This window comes from Anopheles coluzzii, chromosome X, assembly GCF_943734685.1.
Source record: "Anopheles coluzzii chromosome X, AcolN3, whole genome shotgun sequence".
Classification (NCBI taxonomy): domain Eukaryota; kingdom Metazoa; phylum Arthropoda; class Insecta; order Diptera; family Culicidae; genus Anopheles; species Anopheles coluzzii.
In genome coordinates this window covers 18,534,956-18,554,824 of record NC_064669.1, presented here as the reverse complement: position 1 = coordinate 18,554,824, position 19,869 = coordinate 18,534,956, and the positions used below count along the sequence as shown (strand labels likewise).

The 19,869-nt window shown below is 47.7% G+C and overlaps 2 protein-coding genes across 9 annotated transcripts; both read left to right on the top strand.

Moving 5' to 3' along the window:
• Nucleotides 1-1,988: 1,988 nt before the first annotated feature.
• Nucleotides 1,989-5,274, top strand: LOC120961638 (STAM-binding protein). 2 transcript variants are annotated; one of them, XR_007453355.1, is made up of 5 exons: nucleotides 1,989-3,538; nucleotides 3,627-3,739; nucleotides 3,820-3,919; nucleotides 4,710-5,091; nucleotides 5,176-5,274. XR_007453355.1 is itself a non-coding variant. In XM_049610905.1 (4 exons), exons 1-4 carry the CDS (start codon nucleotides 2,546-2,548, stop codon nucleotides 4,767-4,769), a joined length of 1,266 nt encoding a protein of 421 aa, XP_049466862.1. In that variant the 5' UTR covers nucleotides 1,989-2,545; the 3' UTR covers nucleotides 4,770-5,094. The 2 variants fall into 2 exon arrangements, 1 of the variants encoding a protein (XP_049466862.1); XM_049610905.1 differs by lacking the exon at nucleotides 5,176-5,274 and having other exon boundaries at nucleotides 4,710-5,094.
• LOC120961617 (calcium-binding mitochondrial carrier protein Aralar1) lies at nucleotides 5,183-19,341 on the top strand. Of its 7 annotated transcripts, none has more exons than XM_049610903.1 (10): nucleotides 5,183-5,274; nucleotides 11,580-11,720; nucleotides 12,018-12,467; nucleotides 12,561-12,784; nucleotides 15,915-15,959; nucleotides 16,724-16,890; nucleotides 16,982-17,100; nucleotides 17,181-17,351; nucleotides 18,370-18,808; nucleotides 18,925-19,341. In XM_049610903.1, the coding sequence occupies exons 2-10, from the start codon at nucleotides 11,586-11,588 to the stop codon at nucleotides 19,188-19,190; spliced, it is 2,016 nt and encodes a 671-aa protein (XP_049466860.1). In that variant the 5' UTR covers nucleotides 5,183-5,274; nucleotides 11,580-11,585; the 3' UTR covers nucleotides 19,191-19,341. The 7 variants fall into 7 exon arrangements, with proteins under 7 accessions (XP_049466860.1, XP_040241424.1, XP_040241443.1 ...); XM_040385490.2 differs by lacking the exon at nucleotides 5,183-5,274 and adding an exon at nucleotides 7,240-8,067; XM_040385509.2 differs by lacking the exon at nucleotides 5,183-5,274 and adding an exon at nucleotides 9,959-10,055.
• Nucleotides 19,342-19,869: the final 528 nt, after the last annotated feature.

Here is a 19,869-nt window from a genome sequence, read left to right as displayed (position 1 = left end):
CGCTTGGCTTGGAGAGCGAAATGGTTCGAATGGAAGAACCACACATACAGTCATATATTGTTTGTCAAATTATGAGAGTGTATGAGCGTTTCTACATACACCGAGAAAGCAGCTGAGAAATGGCTGTGAGAGAATTGACAACCGGTTTCTCACGCTGGTGTGTGTAGAAGCTCTGAAAAGCGCCGAGATGAGACTTTTAAAATGATGTTGAAAAAATCCACTTTAATCGCTAAAATGAAATCAAAAAAGTTTCTTTTACTTTTTAATAATATTTCTACGATTATTAGACGGCAAAAATGCAAACTATAATTGATCGATCGCTATAAACTACCAATTCAATTTTTTCTCAGCTCCATCGTTCTTTGCATGCCGAGGAGAATTCTCTCACCGAAAATGCTGTCAGTCGCTGTCAAAGCATGCTGTCAGTTATTTTCTCAGCTGCATTCTCGGTGTATGTAGAAACGCTCTATGAGTTATCGTCCGAAAATTTCCGCTTGGGTGGACTCTAGTGCATTTTGACAAATCGTCACTTGACGTAAGATCCCCAGGATTCAAACTTTGTTTACATTTATTAAATTTGTTCATTTAATTTATCTACTCTATTTTTTCGATTAAATATTCTTTAAAAATATATTTTGTAGTTAGCGAGTTCTTATTTAACATAAAAACATAGATTAAAGTGTGTTATTTTGTGTTATTCAGTGAATTTATTCTATAATTCATTGTGTTTTCGACATTTTTGATGATAAAAACTAATAAATCATTATTTTTTTCAATTTTCACATGAATTCCTCATTATCTACGAGCCGCACGGACAAATTACGTGAGATTAAAACTCTTACTCACATGATTTTAAATTTTGTGCATAAACAAATCATGAAATCTTTTGTTGATATATCTCATTTTTTCTATAAAATCAATAGACACGCAAAAATGCACATAACAATAATGAAATCTGTTCTATTTGCTAAGATTTGTGTACGGAAACCAATGATTAACGGTTTTAAAATGACGTAAAGTCCCTCAACTATGGCGACCCCCCAAAGGCCCTTATCCACCACCTGATATAAATAATCCACCTTGGCTTATGTGTTAAAATTGCTTTTTATAGTTAGTTTAAGCATTTCAACAGCGTAAAGAAATATGTTGTGCCCAACATGAACGATTCCAGAGCGCAAAGGGCATTTCTCGCTTTGCAATCCCGCCGAAATAGCCAGAATTGCTTAAGCTTTAGGTACGCTAAAGATCGCTGCTCTAATTCGCCTTTTGCAGTAAATAAACAGCATCAAAGTTCTATGTGGGTCTTTCAAACAGCGCCTAAGCAGCTTCCTTATGCCACGATGCCAGGGATTATTTTTCTATGTGTTTTATTTTCAAGCAAGCGTCATCGATGAAATAAACAACAAGATTTGTTTCGTTTAAACACATATGTATTTTTTTAAATCTTTTGTATTGATGAATTACATAAAATTTTACACAATTTACTGATAATTCACAATCACTTCCCTCAATATTCATTCTTCAATTAACGAATCTAACTTGTGCAGCAGTAATGAGATTATTGCCGGCGTCCGTCTTTGACACTTTGACAAGAGCCACCTTGTACCGATGTCATGCATTAAAAAGCTATAAAGTTCCACCAAGTTCAGTACCGTTTCTTAACAAGCCTTCAAGTTCCATCGTGAACCCTACACATAGTGCTAATCAGCCGCAAAGTTCCAAAGTGTACCGTGTGCTTGTTGAAAAACTTTATGATTCCACCAAGTACCATTTCATCTCTTAATCACCCACAAAGTTCGACATCGGAACGATTTTTCGTTAAACAGCACCAAATCAGCTATGGAGCTCGAGCTGGCTATTCGGGTAACTTCATTCACATGTTTCAATAATGTTTTGAGTTCGTTTTTCATAAAATTGCTACAAAATACTTTTTTGAACTTCAATAAATAAGAACTGGCCCTCAGAGTTTGTTATTTTAAAAGTTATAACCAATGCGTCGAAATCACCCCACATGGTGTCGGTTTTACCCGCACTGAAGTCTTGATGTAACAAAAACCACACTGTTTTTTTTAATTTTATCAAAATATTATCAAAGTCAAACCAGGAACCATATTTTCTCGAAAGATAGTACATAATGAGCCAAACAATCTTTTTCGATGTTTACTAATAAGTTTACGATGGCAAAAGAATTGCAATCAGGAGAAAACCTTAAGCTGTCCAAACTACCTCCACCTCCCTTACAGGCCCGAACAAGCTGCATCGCACGCAACTGACACATGAGTTTGTTGTTGTTTTGAGTCGGATGCATTTGTCACTGCGGCAGCTCCGCGAAGAGGATTCATTCCGCCGCCCCATACACCCTTGTGGTTGTGCATCCCGCCCGCGACACACCATGGCACCTGTGGCCAGTGAGTAATCGACCCCGAAAGGTAAGCGAGGGCCCCCTCAGTCAGCACGAAAAGAAAGCAGCTCCACTCGTCGTGACGCCCAACCACAACGCCGCTATCCAGTCCCGTTCGTTTTCGCGTTGGCCCGCGCCAGGTAGATGTCCGCCGCCCAGAAACAGTCGCACCCGGTCGAGATGGGACCGATCGAGCCGCACCAGCGGCTCCAGAAGCTCGTCGCGGACAGCCAGCGGGTGTCGATCGATCCGACCATGCCGATCAATCGGTACTACCGCTCCGGCAACCAGATCGTCGAGACGGCGGACCGTTCGCTGCGCGAGGGTAACCTGGAGAAAGCGTTCACCTTCTATCTGCGGTTCGTGACGATCTTCGTCGAGCTGATACTGGAGCACCCGGGGTACAGGTCGGTGCCGCCGGCGGACAAGCAGCTGACGAAGGAGAAGATTAAGAAAATCATGCCGCGGGCGGAAGAGATCCGGTCGAAGCTGCTGGAGAAGTACACCACCGAGTATCGGCTGTACCTGAAGCAGCTCCAGCTGCAGACCGAACAGGAGGAAAGGGAAGGCGAAGCGCGGAAGGTAGCTGCGACGGCGGCAGCGGCAGCAGCAGCAGCAGCGGCGGCAGCCGCAGCGGCCGCAGCGAAATCGGCGGACCAGCAGCCCACCACGTCGTACGCGCCGAGCGCCCCACCGAGCCACGTGGCCGTCATCACCGACACGGACGCGAAGCTGATCGATCAGGTGCTGTACCCGAGCGACTTTCTGACCGACCGCAGCCAGGCGACCGGACTGCCCAGCACCGGGCTGCTGCTTGCCGGCGAGGACGGCCGCCGGTTCGACCGGGCGCTGAAACCGACCGCACCGACCGGCGCTACAGCGGGCGTCGGGTTCCGGTCGATCGTCGTGCCGACCGACACGATGCAAAAGTTTCTCGAGCTGGCCGCCGCCAACACGGCCGCCAACCTGGAAACGTGCGCGATACTGGCGGGCAGTCTGGGGCAGGCCCGCTTCACCATTACCCATGTGATATTTCCAAAGCAGAGCGGCACCTCGGACAGCTGCAACACGATGAACGAGGAGGAGATTGCGGTCGTGCAGGACCGGCACAATCTCATCACGCTCGGGTGGATACATGTAAGGGTGATGCCGATGAAGCTGGGCGGCGCCTTTTCGTCTATTTCCGTTGCGTTGATTTGATTGCATTGTTTCGCTACCGTTTCAGACGCACCCGTCGCAGACGGCATTTCTATCGTCGGTCGACCTGCACACCCACTGCTCCTACCAGCTGATGCTGGAGGAAGCGATCGCGATCGTCTGCTCGCCAAAGTATCGAGAGTAAGGGCGCACCACACACGCTTCCAATGGCACTTTTTTCTTCGACCGTTTGCCATGATTAATTCTGTCTACCTTTACAGAACTGGCTTTTTCAATCTCACACCGCACGGGATGGATTCGATATCGCAGTGCCGGCAGACGGGATTCCATCCCCATCCCGCCGGTCAGCCACTGTTTACGGTAAGCGTTGCTTTCGAACTAGTGATGGGAAAGTTTTCGTCGGAATCGATTCCGGATACAGTAGGTGACCGCTAACTGGAAGTCTTTTAACTGGAGTGATTTTTAACTGGAGGTTCGCTAACTGGAGTGATTTTAAGTTAAAAAAATACGAAACATCCGGAATTGCATGAAGAGAAATTCATCGCAAATGTCCATGTTTCAAACAAATTTAGGATCTTTTGTTTGTTATTAATTTACGCCATCACACGAATTACTATCAACATAAATGAAAAAAAGTTTGAGATGTTTATTCAAGTCAACGCCAACGAAAATAATCAATCCATAGAAACGTCACTCCAGTTAGCGAACATTGTTCACTAACTGGAGTATGTTAACCTCTCGGTTAGTGATCACCTATTTTAGCAGGTCTGGAATCTTAATCGGAATCGGCCCCGGAATCAGAATCGGTTCCGGAATCAGAATCAGGTCCGGAATCGAAATCGGCCCCGGAATCGGAAAAGACTTCGAAACAGAGTCGGTTTCGACATCTCCATAAGTATAGGCGTTTGGATCCTATGTTGCTACGTATTGATAGCCTCAAAGAATCGAAATTTTCTTGTAAACGATCCATCCTCATGGGAGATTATCGGACTAATTTCGCTTCTGAAACTTCTTATTTTAATTCAAGAACTGATTCTCATCCCGGAGCTAATTCCAATTCTGGAGTCAATTCTGATTCCGTTTCCGGAGCAAATTGTGATTCTCAGGTCAATTCTCTAACTCGTTACCCCTCTTCTGCGCTGTGTTTCAGGAAGCTCAGCACATCGTACTGAGCGACAGCGTGGCGGCCCGAGTGATTGACTTGCGATAAATTATTAAGTGTACTTATATGCTTAAACGGGGGCGATGGGCTCTACGCACACAACCGGAAGCCGTGTCCGTGAGAGAGAGAGAGAGAAAATAAAACGATGGAAAGAGAGTAGGGACATAGAGAAGGAGAGTTAAAGGAAAATAGACAAAATGCTAGCCGGCAACAAAAAAAAATTAATTACCAGCTGTGTGTACCAACGCTTATACTCGTATCATTGTTGATGAAAATCGCCTGTTTGAGCCCACGCCCTCCCCCAGCTTTGCACAACAACCGTTCACGGCAAGCGTGTTTGGCACAACAAAAAATAAAAATAAAAGAAAAAGTATGTACATTTCTCTGTTAAGAAAATCCCAGCAAAGTAACGAAAGCAACTCGTTTCATGATTAAGTTTCTTATCTATTCACAGCGTGCAGAGGAGCTACGGTTTGGAGCTGCCGGTAAGGCCTCATAGCGCTCTCCAGCAGGGGGGCCACAAGTATTTTCAGCAGGAGCTTGTGTGTGGCGGGTAAGGTTTGAGTCATGTGCGCTTTTTGCGAACCCGTCCCGAACGCGCTTCATCCTCGACACGGGACACGCACGCCGAAAATCTCCGACCATCACCATCCCAGCACGTGAGCGAGCGTGTTCACAGTATTGGGCAGGAAGAAAGATAAGCTTCAGATGCGATAGAAAGAAGCAAACAAGAAAAACGCGTGTTAGGGTTAAAAAAAAAATATATATATATATATATATATATATATATATACATGTACAACTATCGGGTTCTGAACCATGCTCGGATGCTAAGGACAGGATGGTTAAAGGCTTCCCTATGGAACGGGATGAGATTGAAATCGAAACACGGCCCGCCGTATCAGCAGTGCCGGGCTGATATAGTGTGGTTACCGGTACGCTGCCACGCTCGCTATCAGTTATGACCCCGCGATAGCGCTGCGGTTCGTGCGGGCTCACTCCTTTTCGAATGAGCTGTCGCCGCTGGTGACGAAACGGTAACCGACGATGACAGGCTGCTGCAGCAATGTACAAAACTTGGAACGCGATTTAAATGGTGACATACACGGTATTTGTGGGAACTCGGAATCGGACCTACCCGATTCCGATTCTGTGTTTCGAAGCCAATTCCGGAGTCGATTCCGGATGCGATTCCGGAGTCGATTCCAGAGAAGATTCCGGAAACGATTCCGGAAACGATTTCGGAGCTAATTCCGGAGTCGATTACGGAGTCGACTCTGAGACTGATTCCGGAGTCGATTCCGGAGACGATTCCGGAGTTGACTTCGGAGCCGATTCCGGAGTCGACTCTGGAACTGATTCCGAAGTCAACTTTGGAGCCGATGCCGGAGTCGATTCCGGAGCCGATTTCGAAGACGATCCAGAGTTGACTTCGGAGCTGATTCCGGAGTCGTCCCCGGAATCGATTTCGCGATCACAGTTAGTTCCGGATTCGGAATTGACCTGGGGATAGCAACTAGCCCCGGTTAAGGAGTCAGGATTGTCTCTAGAATTGGAATTAGCTCCGGAATGAGAATCGGTTCTTGACTTGAAATAAGAAGTTCCAGAAGCGAATTTAGTCCGGTAATCTTCATGAAAATGATCGTTTACTAGTAAATTTTGATTTTTTGGGCCCAAACGCCTATTTTCATGGAGATGCCTAAACCGACACCGTTTCGAAGCCTATTCTCATGTCGGAGTCAATTCTGGAGCCGATTCCGATTCCGAAACCAATTCCAGAGCCGAATCCAATTCCCAAGCCGATTCTGGAACCATTTCCAGAATCGATTCAGGAAACTGATACCGGACCTCCTATCTGGAATCGATTCCAGAAAACTTCGAAACTTGCCGGAATCGATTCCGACAAAAAAATCATTTTTCACATACTAGTACACAGCATGCAAACTGCCAGACTATAAATCTCCATTTTTTGTTAGGCCGAAAATACATGGACCGGAATTTCGCGGCCGCGGAATTCCGCTTGCTGAAAAACGTATGGATATGACAGTTCGGGAAAGTTGCCGTTGACTTTTTTTATATGGGTTTGACAGCAAGCGGAATTCCGCGGCCGCGAAATTCCGGTCCGTGTATTTTCGGCCTTAAATTTAATTTGGAGATCTATTTTCCAGCACACACACGCGCGCCTCGGTATCGTCCCGGAGGCTGATTGCAACAGTTTTGACAGTTGCGCTTTGGAAGTTGCTCACGTTCGCCAATTGACAGTTGGCGACGTCGCGAACCGGACGAAAACAATAGCAGGGGTGCCAAAACCCGCCGCCCCACGTCGCTGGAGAAACCGTCCGGCCCGGTTGTTTTTCGCATTTTGTTTCGCACACGTAAACCTTTAATCAGCTCCGGCACACACACACGCACACGCATACACGTTTTATTGTGTAAAAAGAGCGACGGAGAGAGAGATAGAGAGAGCTGTATAGAAAGACAGCCAGTGAGTGAGAGGGATGTGGGCTGTGGTACGGGTGCGCTTGGCAGTTCAAATCTAGCAGGCGATTAGCACGGCCATCGTAGCCAGGATTCTGAGCCCATTCCACCACGCTCGTGTGTCTGCACGCTGGGAAGCCGAGTTTCGGGTCCGGTTTGGTCCGCTTAGACCCCGCGCTTTTTTATTCAGAGCGAACGGTGCAACGGAACGGTGGGGTGGTGGGAGAGAAGCAGCCAATAAGCAAAAAGAAGAAGAAGAAAAAAAACATCTGCCAGTTAGCCCTGCAACATCAGAAGGAGCAGAGCACAGGCACACACAGGCGCGCACGTCTGTTATTTCGATTGTTCCTTCCCACTCCCATCCCCGGTTGCCCTTCTGCGAACGGACCTCCGTGACGCTTCCAGCACGGGGGGGAGAAACTCGTGCACTGTGTGTGATTGGTGTGTGAGTGACTGTGTGTCGGGAATTTCGTGAGAAAGGGGGCAGCGAGGCGTTCGCCAGCAGCGATCAACAAAAGAAAAACAAAGTCGACGTGTTTCCAGTGACACCGCACCACGCAGCAAACGTCGCTGATCCAACGTCAGATTTCGTCGCCGAGGTCGGTGCTGATTACGTTCTGCCTCTCCTTCGTCTCGCTGCTAGAGCCGTGTGCAATAGCCGGAGCTCCCGGAGAAGCGTGCAATTGTACAAGTGTGTATGTGAGCTAGCTGTGTCCGGTACCGGGCAAAGACAGGACAGGAGGGCACACGGTACGCAGCGGCTCAACAGAAACATCTACTGCAATCCCCCAACATATCCGAACACACGACGACTGGCAGCGACGACACGGCAATCACCATGAAGCTGGAATCGCGACCAATCACGGAGGTAACTGGGACGAGGGAGGAACGCGTGGTGGGGGCTAGGGGTAACAAGGTCACAGTAAGGATGTAAGACAGTTCCGACAGGCAGCAAGCATGGATTACAACATTAGGGAGCAAAAGAGGACACGTGTATTGATTCTGGGGTGTGTTTGTGTGTGTCCCTGAATAGTGCAAAAAGTGGCGAGCAACAAAACCCTCCCCAAAAACAACCGGGTTGACCTTCCCAAATCTTAATCCCCCCCCCCCCCCCCCCCCCCCTTTCCTGGACTCACTGCCTAGATGTTCTAGATGTCAAACTGTCAAACGACCGTTGCTTGCGGCCCTTTCTGTGGAGGAGTACGGTTTAAGGCCAGTGGTTGACTCACCGACCCAGGAACACAACGGGGAGGGGTTGTCCATCAGTATCAACGGATGACGGGGGCTTTTTTGACGGGTTTTTTTTTGTTGTCATTTTATCTCGCCGCGGTGTCGGCGGTATCGATTTGATTGAAGAAGAGCGAAGACACACGCTGATCGATCACGTCAGTCGGTCAACTGGCTGTGGGAAAAAGTGAGCTGGACGGAGAGGCTGGAGGAGCAGTGTCGTCCGCTGGAGCACCGATGCGGGCGCCACTAGCCCCTCTTCTCGCCCCCCCCCTGGGAGGGTGCATCGCCCTTACTAACGCGAGGGCCCTCTGGTGGTGATGGTGGTCGTTGTTAATGCCTTGCACACCCTATCAGCGCTCCGGTTACTTTAAGGTCAGCTGTGACGTTCGAGTGACGGTTGCTGTTTCCATGTTGTTGTTGTTGTTGTTGCACTCATTAGAGCACCGACGCCGCACGGTTGGACGGGGTGCGAACGGGGTGTATGTTTGCCTGTCTGTGCCAGCCCTTCTTATCGGCACATATTTTACTCGCTGCGCCTTACAAAACACGGGACCTTCCTTGAGGATGTTTGCCATCATCTTTCCAGTTACAGGGTGATTCAACAAGGTTTTTTTCTTTTTTTTTGCAAGGCAAATGCGGCTTGCATGTGTGCCCTTTGGATGTTCGCACTTGATTTATCCAATTTAGCGAGCAGCGGTTATCTAACCAGCGCGTACTGTATGTCTGTGTGCAGGCTAACGATTTGCAATTGTCCAGCAAGCAAAGCAAAAAAGGGAATCAAGTTGATATCAATTTTATCGCCTTTTGCCGACCGTCATCACCACACCAACACACCGGAGGGAACGGGTCAGGTCACCTTGCGCGTTGCTACAACGGTTTCGCTACTTACAGCCTAACACACGCACGTGTTCCACACGCTTTTTGGGAAACGTCGGACAGTAATATCTCTTCGCCATCTGAAACACCATCCCAATTTGCGCGACATTGCTTACGCAACACGTGTGACTGCACCAACAGGTCAGGCACGGAAATTCGCACACACAGACAGACAGGGGAAGACAGCGCGCGTGCTCGCTTATCCCAAAGATAGACGCGCGCGCGCGCCCCATATCCAGCTCTTCCTGCGGCAAGTTCACGCACCGCGTACGTGATGCTGGTGCGCAAGCGCCGAGCGGCGACGCTGCGAGATTGCACCACGCAAGAACGCGCCCGGTTCGCGAAGGTCGCGAAGGTGCGGATCTTGAAAGAGCTCTGTGTGTGTGTGTTTGGGTGGAATGTGTAGAATAAGCTTATGTTTAAGGGTGGAACATCGAAAGGGGGGGGTGTGGATGCGTCAATAATTTGCTTGTGTTAAAAGCTATAGAGAGGGAGAGAGAGAAATAGAGAGAGAGAGAAAGAGAGAAGAGAAAGAGAGAGAGAGAGAAAGAGAGAGAGAGAGAGAGAGAGAGAAAGAGAGAGAGAGTCCACTTATACACAGGCGCGTGCGGAAAACACCTGCGCCTTAGAGGATTTTCCGCCAGCCACTCAGTATGCGGCCATTTCCCGCCCAGTATCAATCGCGCGCACCACACACAAGTACAGCGCAACTAGCGAAGTTTTTCCCAACCAGAGAGAAAATTTGATTAAGTGAGGAGAGAGACACAGAGAGAGAGAGAGAGAGAGAGAGAGAGAGAGAGAACAGATTCTGGCAAAAAACGGTCCGTCCGATGTGCTGATTAGTTTAATCTCTCTTCCCGTTTTGTGTTGCGGATTGATCCGTCTGTTTCATACGATCCTACGCAAAACAATTTCCCCCCTGATTTCTGTCACTACTTGTGGGTCCTTGTGTGTCGGCTGCCTAGTGGCTGGAATTTTCACTGCATCCTAGCCATCCTTTCCCCGTACCTCAGTACGGACCCGGGCCCTCTTACGATCGTACCTTTTTCGAAGTGAATTTTCTTCTGTTTTTGTGTGCTGACCGGTCTCTTATCTTGCGTGTGTGTGTGTGTGTTTGTGTGTACTTGTGCGTGTCGAAGATTGCGTGTGTCCTTGTGTATCTAAAAAACCACACTACCAACGAACCCACCCACCCCCACAACCCCATCACCATGACTAATACGGCCGCCAAAGAAAGGGCCTCCGACGAAAAGGATGTCAAAGTGTGTAACATCATTACTGTTTTGAGGCTGCTGCTGTGGTGTTCGGGGTGACCCTCTCAGCAACCTTTACTTATATAAGCTTCCCTCTCCCACACTTCCCTCAAACCCGTAGCATTGTTGCGTAATGGCGACCATGGTAGTAGCAAAATTTAAAAAGAAAAAGAGAAAACAAAAATCCACAAATTATTGTTTTCTAACTGCCTGCAAACTGCTGGGGAAAAGGAGAGTGGCATGCAGGTAGTGTTGGGTAAATCAGATTCATGAATCTCTATGAATCTTTCGAATGATTCAATTAATCTGAATCTTGGTTGGAAAGATTCACGAATCTCAAAAATTCACGAATCTCAAAGATTCACGAATCTCAAAGATTCATGAATCTCAAAAGATTCACGAATCTCGAAAGATTCACGAATCTCGAAAGATTCATACATCTCTAAAAAATCATCTAGTTCGAGCTTTTTATTAACCTTCTTCTTGTCGTAACAACCTACGTAGTCATGCCAGCCTATACAGGCCTATACGATTCGAGACTTTTTGGAAAGTACCACGGAGCCGGATAGTTTGTTTTGCTATGGGGAGACGGTCCAGCGAGGCTTGAATCGACAACTGGCAAGTTTTAGGTGGGATTGGGCAAATGCAATATTTTGGAAATCATACATCTCTAAGGATTCATGAATCCTTAGAGATATTTGGATTTTAAATGATTTTTGAATCTTTGAAGATTCATGAGTCTTTGAAGATTCGCGAATCTTGAGAGATTCTTGAATCTTTGAAGATTCAACTCGAGCTTCGAATCACTGATCACTGAAGATTCATAGGAATGAATCTCAACGAAAGATTCATGAAACCCAACACTACAAGCAGGCGGGATCGCCACCGAGCCACGAGCTGACGGTGTTGACACTGAAAAATTCACACCTCCCAACTAACAGCTAACTGCGGAGCTCAAATTGATCTGTTCTCACGTTTCCCATCAATTTCACACTCTTTTTTTATTGTATCCCTCTTTCAGAACCCGATGCATATAAAGCGTGCCTCCACCGAGAAGCTGCGTGAAATCTTCGGCAAATATGCGACCCAACAAATCAATGGCGAACCGTACATGACCAGCGCAGACTTTGTCCGAAGCTTTCTCGGACAATCGTACAATGAGGTGACTGGATTGTATCGTCGTGTCAAACCTAGCACTTTTTATTTTGTTTTGTTTGTGCTCGCACCGGGAAACACGTGCATACCACGTGCCCACTCGCCATCAATCAATCAGTCCCCTCCTCACTATTTTTTACTACAATCTGACATTACTACAATCAAATCATCGCCCAACGCGCGTGTATAGTGTGTTTCCTTGTTCCGAGCCATGCTGCGGATTACGTTTCCGCAACGGCGCAACGCCGTCTCCGCCCGCGGCCTCTTTGTTTTTTCTGACCCGGCGCGTTTGTTTTCGTTTTAGGAATCCATCAAACTGATCGCCGGCATTGCCGACACGAGCAAGGACGGGCTGATCTCGTTCGCCGAGTTTCAGGCGTTCGAGGGGCTGCTCTGCACCCCGGACGCCCTGTACAAAACCGCGTTCCAGCTGTTCGACCGTAACGGCAACGGCTCGGTCACGTACAGTGAGTTTGTCGATGTATTCAAAAAGACAGATCTGCACGCTAAAATCCCGTTCAAACTGGACGGCCCTTTCATACAGCTTTACTTCGGCAAGGACCGCCAGCGGGTGATCAATTACGTCGAGTTTAGCCAGTTTTTGCACGACTTCCACGAGGAGTGTGCGATGGAGGCGTTCCGCCTGAAGGACACCTCCGGCTCCGGGTTTATCTCGGCGCTCGACTTTCAGGACATTATGGTGAACGTGAAGAAGCACCTGCTGACGAGCGAGGTGCGGGATAATCTGATCGCGGTAAGTGGTGCGCACCGGGCGAACGCTCGCGGCAACGTTTATAATCGATGGCTGTTTTCTTTTTGGCTTCCATCCCGGGCCCACCACCGGCAGGTTACCGAGGGGCACCGGGTAAGCTTTCCCTACTTTATGGCATTTAACTCGCTGCTCAACAACATGGAGCTGATCAAGCGCATTTACCTGAACGCGACCAGCGGCAACCGGGCGGAACCGATTACCAAGGACGAGCTGCTGCACTCCGCCCAAACGATGAGCCAAATTACGCCGCTCGAGATCGACATCCTGTTCCAGCTGACCGGCGTCATCCATCAGAGCGGGTACGTGGGGGCAAACCGATTGGGGTGCAAACAGCGCGGGATCACTAACCAACCCCTGCCTCCTCCCTATCCCCGCAACACGCCACAACACATCATCATCCCTGGCGTTTGTACAGTAGTGTTTTCCCCTCACCCATATCCTAACTCGTTGCCGGACTCCGCCACAGTCACGGGTTTTCCAACTGTGTTAGTCTGTACTAATGTTCATGCATCCTCACGTTTGCGCTTTTTGGTTGTCCCGGTTTACTAACCAGTGCTGCAAAATGTCACTATCAATGTCATACAAAAATCTGACTGAAACAAAATCCATGTCAGCGTCACGTATTCAATTGTGATAACCAGAGGTGATATTCAAAACGAGTGGTGTGACCAATGCATGCTTCGTGAAATTTTTTCGACCATCGCTTGGTCAGTCACTATGTCGCGATTTTTTTTTTTTTTGCTGTGATCAGTTTTGTAAAATGTCACTGATATCTTCTTCTTTTTGGCTCAACAACCGTTGTCGGTCAAGGCCTACCTGTACCACTTGTGGGGTTGGCTTTCAGTGACTTTTTTGGATTACCCCCCATAGCAGGATAGTCAGTGCTACGTATGGCGGCACGGTCTATTTGGGGCTTGAACCCATGTCGGGCATGTTGTTAAATCGTACGAGTTGACGACTGAAGCATGAGACCGGCTAACCGGTCACTGACATAGTCATGACAAATTCCAACTGAAACAAAATCATCTCAGCGTCACGAGCTCTACTGTGATGATCAGAGGTGAGACTCAAACAGTTGTTACGACCATCACATGCTTGGTGACATTGTTTGTAATCAACTCTTGGACAGTCACTTGATCGCGACATTTTCAGTCGGTGATCATCGCGACAGTCATGGGAGATATATGCGGTTCGTGCGAGTGGTTTCAAGAAACAAAATGAGCATGATTTCTCGCTGTGTTTGACCCGACAGAGCATCAAACCAGGCAGAGCGAGAATGCATGCTCATTTTGCTGCTTGGGACGTGTTTATCACCGACACAAAATGTCATGACCGAGTGAGTGATCAAGAGTTGGGTGCTAAAGAAAATGTCACCAAGCCTGTGATTGGTCCACCAACTGTATGAGTCTCACCTTTGATCGTCTCAGTACGTGAGCTGATTTCAGTGTACGTGAGCTGATTTCAGCTTCGTTTCACTCGAAAGAGCAGGTGACTGAAACAGTGGTATTTGGCAGCGTTGTTCACAGCCAGAAAAAGTCATGATAATGCTTGCACCGGCATTAAGCTCAGCTTGTCAGTTAGAGTATCGCGTTCGGCATGTCATGACGCACTTTCATTGAGTATCACCAATGAGCATCAAGCTACCACGGATATGTTCATTGTTTTCGTTGGTGAGCATCTCGTAATGCTCATGACATTTTGCAGCACTGTTACTAACTGCCCTGGTCCTCATACCTTTCATACCTGTCGAGTGTGTTTCGCTGTCCACTTTCAAACTGCCCGCCAACCTAACAAGTGAGGCCGATTTGAACTAGTTTTAATTTACACCTAGTAAACGGGCGATGGTCGAGGGCGGAGCCGGCCGGAAATTGTAGAACAAGAGAACCGGAAACACCATCGACCAACGTTTCTCCCAGGGGTACTGTATGATAGCCCTGGCATTCTCCAAATTCACCTCACCCTCTTCCCCCTCCCCATCTGCCTAATTTACCCTTTCACCTCTCCCCCTCCTCCTCCTCCTCCTCCTCCTCCTCCTCCTCCTCCTCCTCCTCCTCCTCCTCCTCCTCCTCCTCCTCCTCCTCCTCCTCCTCCTCCTCCTCCTCCTCCTCCTCCACCTCCTCCTCCTCCTCCTCCTCCTCCTCCTCCTCCTCCTCCTCCTCCTCCTCCTCCTCCTCCTCCTCCTCCTCCTCCTCCTCCTCCTCCTCCTCCTCCTCCTCCTCCTCCTCTCCAAGGCCTCTAGCTCTTTTCTCTCTTTCTATCTATTTCTATCTCTCTCTCCTCATAATATGTTGTTGCACCGTTGACCATCGGCCGTCGTCGTCGTCGTCGTCGTCGCCATCGTTCGTCCTCGCCATCACTGTTGCCATCGTCTGCCTTCATTCATCACATCATTTACTGTTGCAAATTGTTTCCCAACCCCCATGTTATAGATACAAATTATGTTCCAAAAAAACACAGCAAATGTTCCGTGTGTTGCCTGTGTCGTGCGATGTGTTGGTTGTATAGAATGGGTCTACATATAGGGGGCGTATCCTGCTTTTGTATGAAGGGAGAGAGAGGGAAAGGGAGAGAGAAAGGGGGACGCTAAGAGTATTGCGCAGCGACACACTCACACATATGCATTCTGGTACTCGTTCACCGTTCGCTCATTATGGTAACACTCTTAATAGTGACACTCTTAATAGAAGAAGAAAAGGTACATAACATCATTTATACACACTTCTACTCTACTACTGTTTACTGCTACTAATAGAATTACTTCTACTATTACTACTACTACTACTATTACTACACTCCGCTGTGTGACATTGTGGTTCTTTTTTTTAAATTGATTTTATGTTCGTTTCATTTTACTTTTTTTTAACGTTTTTTGTGTGATTATTTTTGTTTGGTTTCGTTCAAACCATTTAGAACGTTTCTTTATATATGTGAATGTTGCTGCATAATGTCAGTCACAAAAATCAATTTCCAAACTCTCAATAGAGAAAAAGAGAGAGAAATAGGGTGATAAAATGAAATTAAATCAAACTTCTCCTAGAACACACAAAACCAGACCCCCAAATGAAAACATCTCTCTAACCAAACATCAAAATTTTATGGAGCGATCCACACCGGTCCTCTACGACTCTTATTATGTCTGTGTATGTGTGCGTGTGTGCGTGTGTGGTTTGTTGCCGACATTGTTGAAATGTTATCATATGTTTCTCTTTCTTTTTTCTTCCCGTTTTTTCTCTCTTTTATATTTATCATGCGCACACACACTAAAACAAACCGACACCTTCCTGCCTTCGAAACTTGCGAAAACCTTGCTCGCTCCACCGTACTCGAAAACCTCCGAATACGAAAACCAAATCCCGAAACTCGCCACTACTAACCCGAAAATACTAATGCACGCGTGTCCGTGGTTTTTGGTGGTTGTCGTTTACATAGTACATCCATTTGGCGGCGGCATAGCAAAACGATAGACAAAAATAGGCAAGTGGAAAAATTAAAACCCAACCTCCTCGACAATCAATTTTTTTAAATTCCCCTACAAGTTTTGCCAAGTTTTTACCCTCCTTTCCCCACAATTTAGAGACAAACATGTGTGTGTGTTATAGAATCAGAAATGGCACAACTTTCTTTGCAAAAAAAAGAAAAAAAAAACAAAATTTAAAACTGTTTCTTTAAATAAACAATAAAGAAAGCAAGAGGGACAAAGTATAAAAGAAAAGATGAAAACAAGCTTAAAACAAACAGAAAAACACAACCTATTCGGCTTTGCTTTTAAATAGTGGCATATATCAGTGGCGCGCGCTGCGCTAGTTTGAATGGATGTAGTGCGTTTGTTTCATGTTCTGCATTGCGTATTTTATCGTTTGCTTTAATTAATGTTTGATTTGTTTTAAATCTACTCGTTTAACGTACTAATACCATACCAGTGAGCTGTTTTGATCACTTTCACATTTCTGTGTATGCTTCATGTATATAATTTATATCGCTCATTCGTCTCATTACCGCTTGTTTGTAGAGGCTTTACTAATTGTCGTGTAAATGTTCTACTTTTTTGCTAAGCAATAACAAAAATTTCAACACAGCAATATTAAAATAATGGTTTTGCTAGATTATATGAAATTAAAAAAACAACCTTCAAACAGCCGATTTAATACGATGCGCTAATGTTTCTTTTCTCTTGCTTTTCCTTTGTACAACAATGTCAAAAAAAAAATGTCAAATCAAAAAACAAAAACAATCGACAGACGGATCGTGTACAATGATCTTAGCAACATTGCGCCGGAACATTACATCAAAAACATCACCCACCGGCTAGCGGAAATCAAAGCCGTCGAATCGCCCGCCGACCGATCCTTCCTGATACAGATGCTCGAGAGCACGTACCGGTTCACGCTGGGATCCGTCGCCGGCGGTAAGTAGTACACAACCAACAACACCCTGTGTTCCGAAAATTATGGCATTAACATCTCACTCCCCTTCTTCTCTCCTTTCCGGAACTGTAGCGGTCGGTGCTACGGCCGTCTATCCGATCGATCTGGTGAAGACGCGAATGCAAAACCAGCGTACCGGGTCCTTTATCGGCGAGGTGGCCTACCGGAACTCGTGGGACTGCTGCAAGAAGGTAGCGACCGGTTGGGCTAGTGGGCGGACGATTTGAACCTAAAATGGGGACCTTCCCGCACTTTCTTGCGCTCTCCGCAGGTCATCCGGCACGAAGGCTTCCTGGGGCTGTACCGTGGGCTGGTGCCGCAGCTGATGGGCGTCGCGCCCGAGAAAGCGATCAAGCTGACGGTGAACGATTTTGTGCGCGACAAGCTGACGGACAAGCAGGGCAACATTCCGCGCTGGGGCGAGGTGCTTGCCGGCGCTTGTGTAAGTAGACCCACGGCCAGTACTGCAAAATGTCAAGAGCATCACGAGATATTCACCAACGAAAACAATGAACATATCCGTGGTAGCTTGATGCAAATGCTTAAGCCCAACGCGATACACTGATTGACAAGCTGATCTTAATGCTGGCGCAAGCATAATCATGTTTTTTCTGGCTGTGAACAATGCTGCCAAATGCCACTGTTTCAGTTACCAACAACCATGACTGAAACGAAGCTCAAATTAGTTAACATACACAACTGAAATGATTAGAGGTGAGACTCAAACATTTGGTGGAACAATCACATGCTTGATGACATTTTGTTTAGCACTCAACTCTTGGTCACTCTCAGGAACACGAAATTTTCTGTCGGTGATAAACACGACATTCTTGAAATATACTTGGCGTGTGGTCCCAGGCAACAAAATTAGCATTCTTTCTCGCTCTGTCTGTTTTGATTGTCTGTTGGGTTAAACAGTGCGAGGAAACATGCTCATTTTGATTCTTGGAATCACTTGCAAGCACCGCATATATCCCATGACTATCATGATGATCACTGACAGAAAATGTCGCAACCAAGTGACTGACTAAGAGTTGAAAATGTCACCATGCATGTAATAGTTGCACTAACTGGTTGAGTCTCACCTCTGATCATCACAGTAGAGTTCGTGACCTGACGTAACATTATTTTGTTTCAGTCGGAATTCGTTATGACTATGTCAGTGACATTTTTCAGAACCGATCACAGTAAAAAAAAAGTCATGACATAGGGACTGACCAAGCGATGGTCGCAAAAATGTCACGAAGCATCCTTTGGTTACACCAATCGTTTTGAGTATCACCTCTGATTATCACAATTGAGTACGTGGCGCTGACATGAATTTTGTTTCAGTCAGATTTTTGTGTGTCATTGACAGTGACAGTTTGCAGCACTGCCCACGACCCGCGAACTAATGTAGCACATCGGTATGATCGCTCTATTCATTTTCTCTTCTCCTTGTTCTAAAAAAAAAACTGTAGGCTGGTGGATCGCAGGTCATTTTCACCAACCCGCTCGAGATCGTGAAAATTCGGCTACAGGTGGCGGGCGAGATTGCGGGCGGTGCGAAGGTCCGCGCGCTCAGCGTGGTCCGCGAGCTCGGCCTGTTCGGGCTGTACAAGGGGGCGCGGGCGTGCCTGCTGCGCGACGTACCATTTTCCGCCATCTACTTCCCGATGTATGCTCACACGAAGGCGGCGTTCGCGGACGAGGAGGGCTACAACCATCCGCTGACGCTGCTGGCGGCGGGAGCGATCGCCGGCATACCGGCCGCCTCGCTCGTGACGCCGGCGGACGTGATCAAGACGCGGCTGCAGGTGGTCGCCCGCTCCGGCCAGACAACGTACAGCGGGGTAATGGATGCGGCTAGGAAGATCATGGCTGAGGAGGGTCCGCGTGCCTTTTGGAAGGGAACAGTCGGTAGGTTGCACGTTTGCTCGGTTGATTTGCCGTCCGAATGCGCGCTCGCCATGGTGCTAATCATTGACACATTTCCTTTTCTTTTTATTCTTCTTGCGCTCTTTCTTCGACCACAGCCCGCGTGTTCCGTTCGTCGCCCCAGTTCGGCGTCACACTCGTGACGTACGAGCTGCTGCAGCGCATGCTGTACGTCGACTTTGGCGGTTCGCGACCGGCCGGCTCGGACGTAGCGAAGGCGAAGGTCGACGTGGCACGCGTCAACCCAGACCACATCGGTGGCTACCAGGCAGCACTGCCCATGCTGAACGGCATCGAGACCAAGTTCGGCCTCAGTCTGCCCCGCTTCGGCGCGCCCGCGGCCGTGAAGCGTCAGGCCTCATGATAAGGCTCCTCCCTGCTGCCGTCCCGGATGACTGCCTTTCTCCCCGGGGGGAGACGTGCGAACCGGCGCCGCTCTAGTTACGATATCGAACTTCCTATCACGAGAAAACAAACCAGAACTACAAATATATCTAATACGACTATTACGATTACTACTACTACTACTACTACTGCTGCTGCTGCTGCTACAGCTACCACCACACACTGCTGCTGTTGCGACAACCCACTACCGCGTGCTAGTAACGTTAACTGTTCAAACGAATTTATCTCTCACGTAATGGCACACAGGCCCTTGCGCTCACCTCGTACCGGGAAAGCAATTATGGAATTGAACCCAGCCACAGCCATCGCTCCCTCTCTTCCTTTGACACGGTGGACCGTTTACTTCTTTTTTCGTTTTCACCCTTTTCCACGACCATTTTTTGGAACGCATTTTTATACCGTCTGCCTTATTTCCTTACATCGGGGTTGTTTTTTTCCTTTTTCGTTAATATCAATCATTGACGAAGCAAAGGGGAGAGGCGCGGGCATGAGCTGGGAGGTATTTTGGGAGGTTCGCGGAAGACAACAGGTAGCAGCTCAAACCTCGTCTCGGCATTTCGGCTCATTTCGGCACATTCTGGTACTGCATTTGCACGTGACACACATCACAGACCCCATGCTCACACAGTTACTGGCAA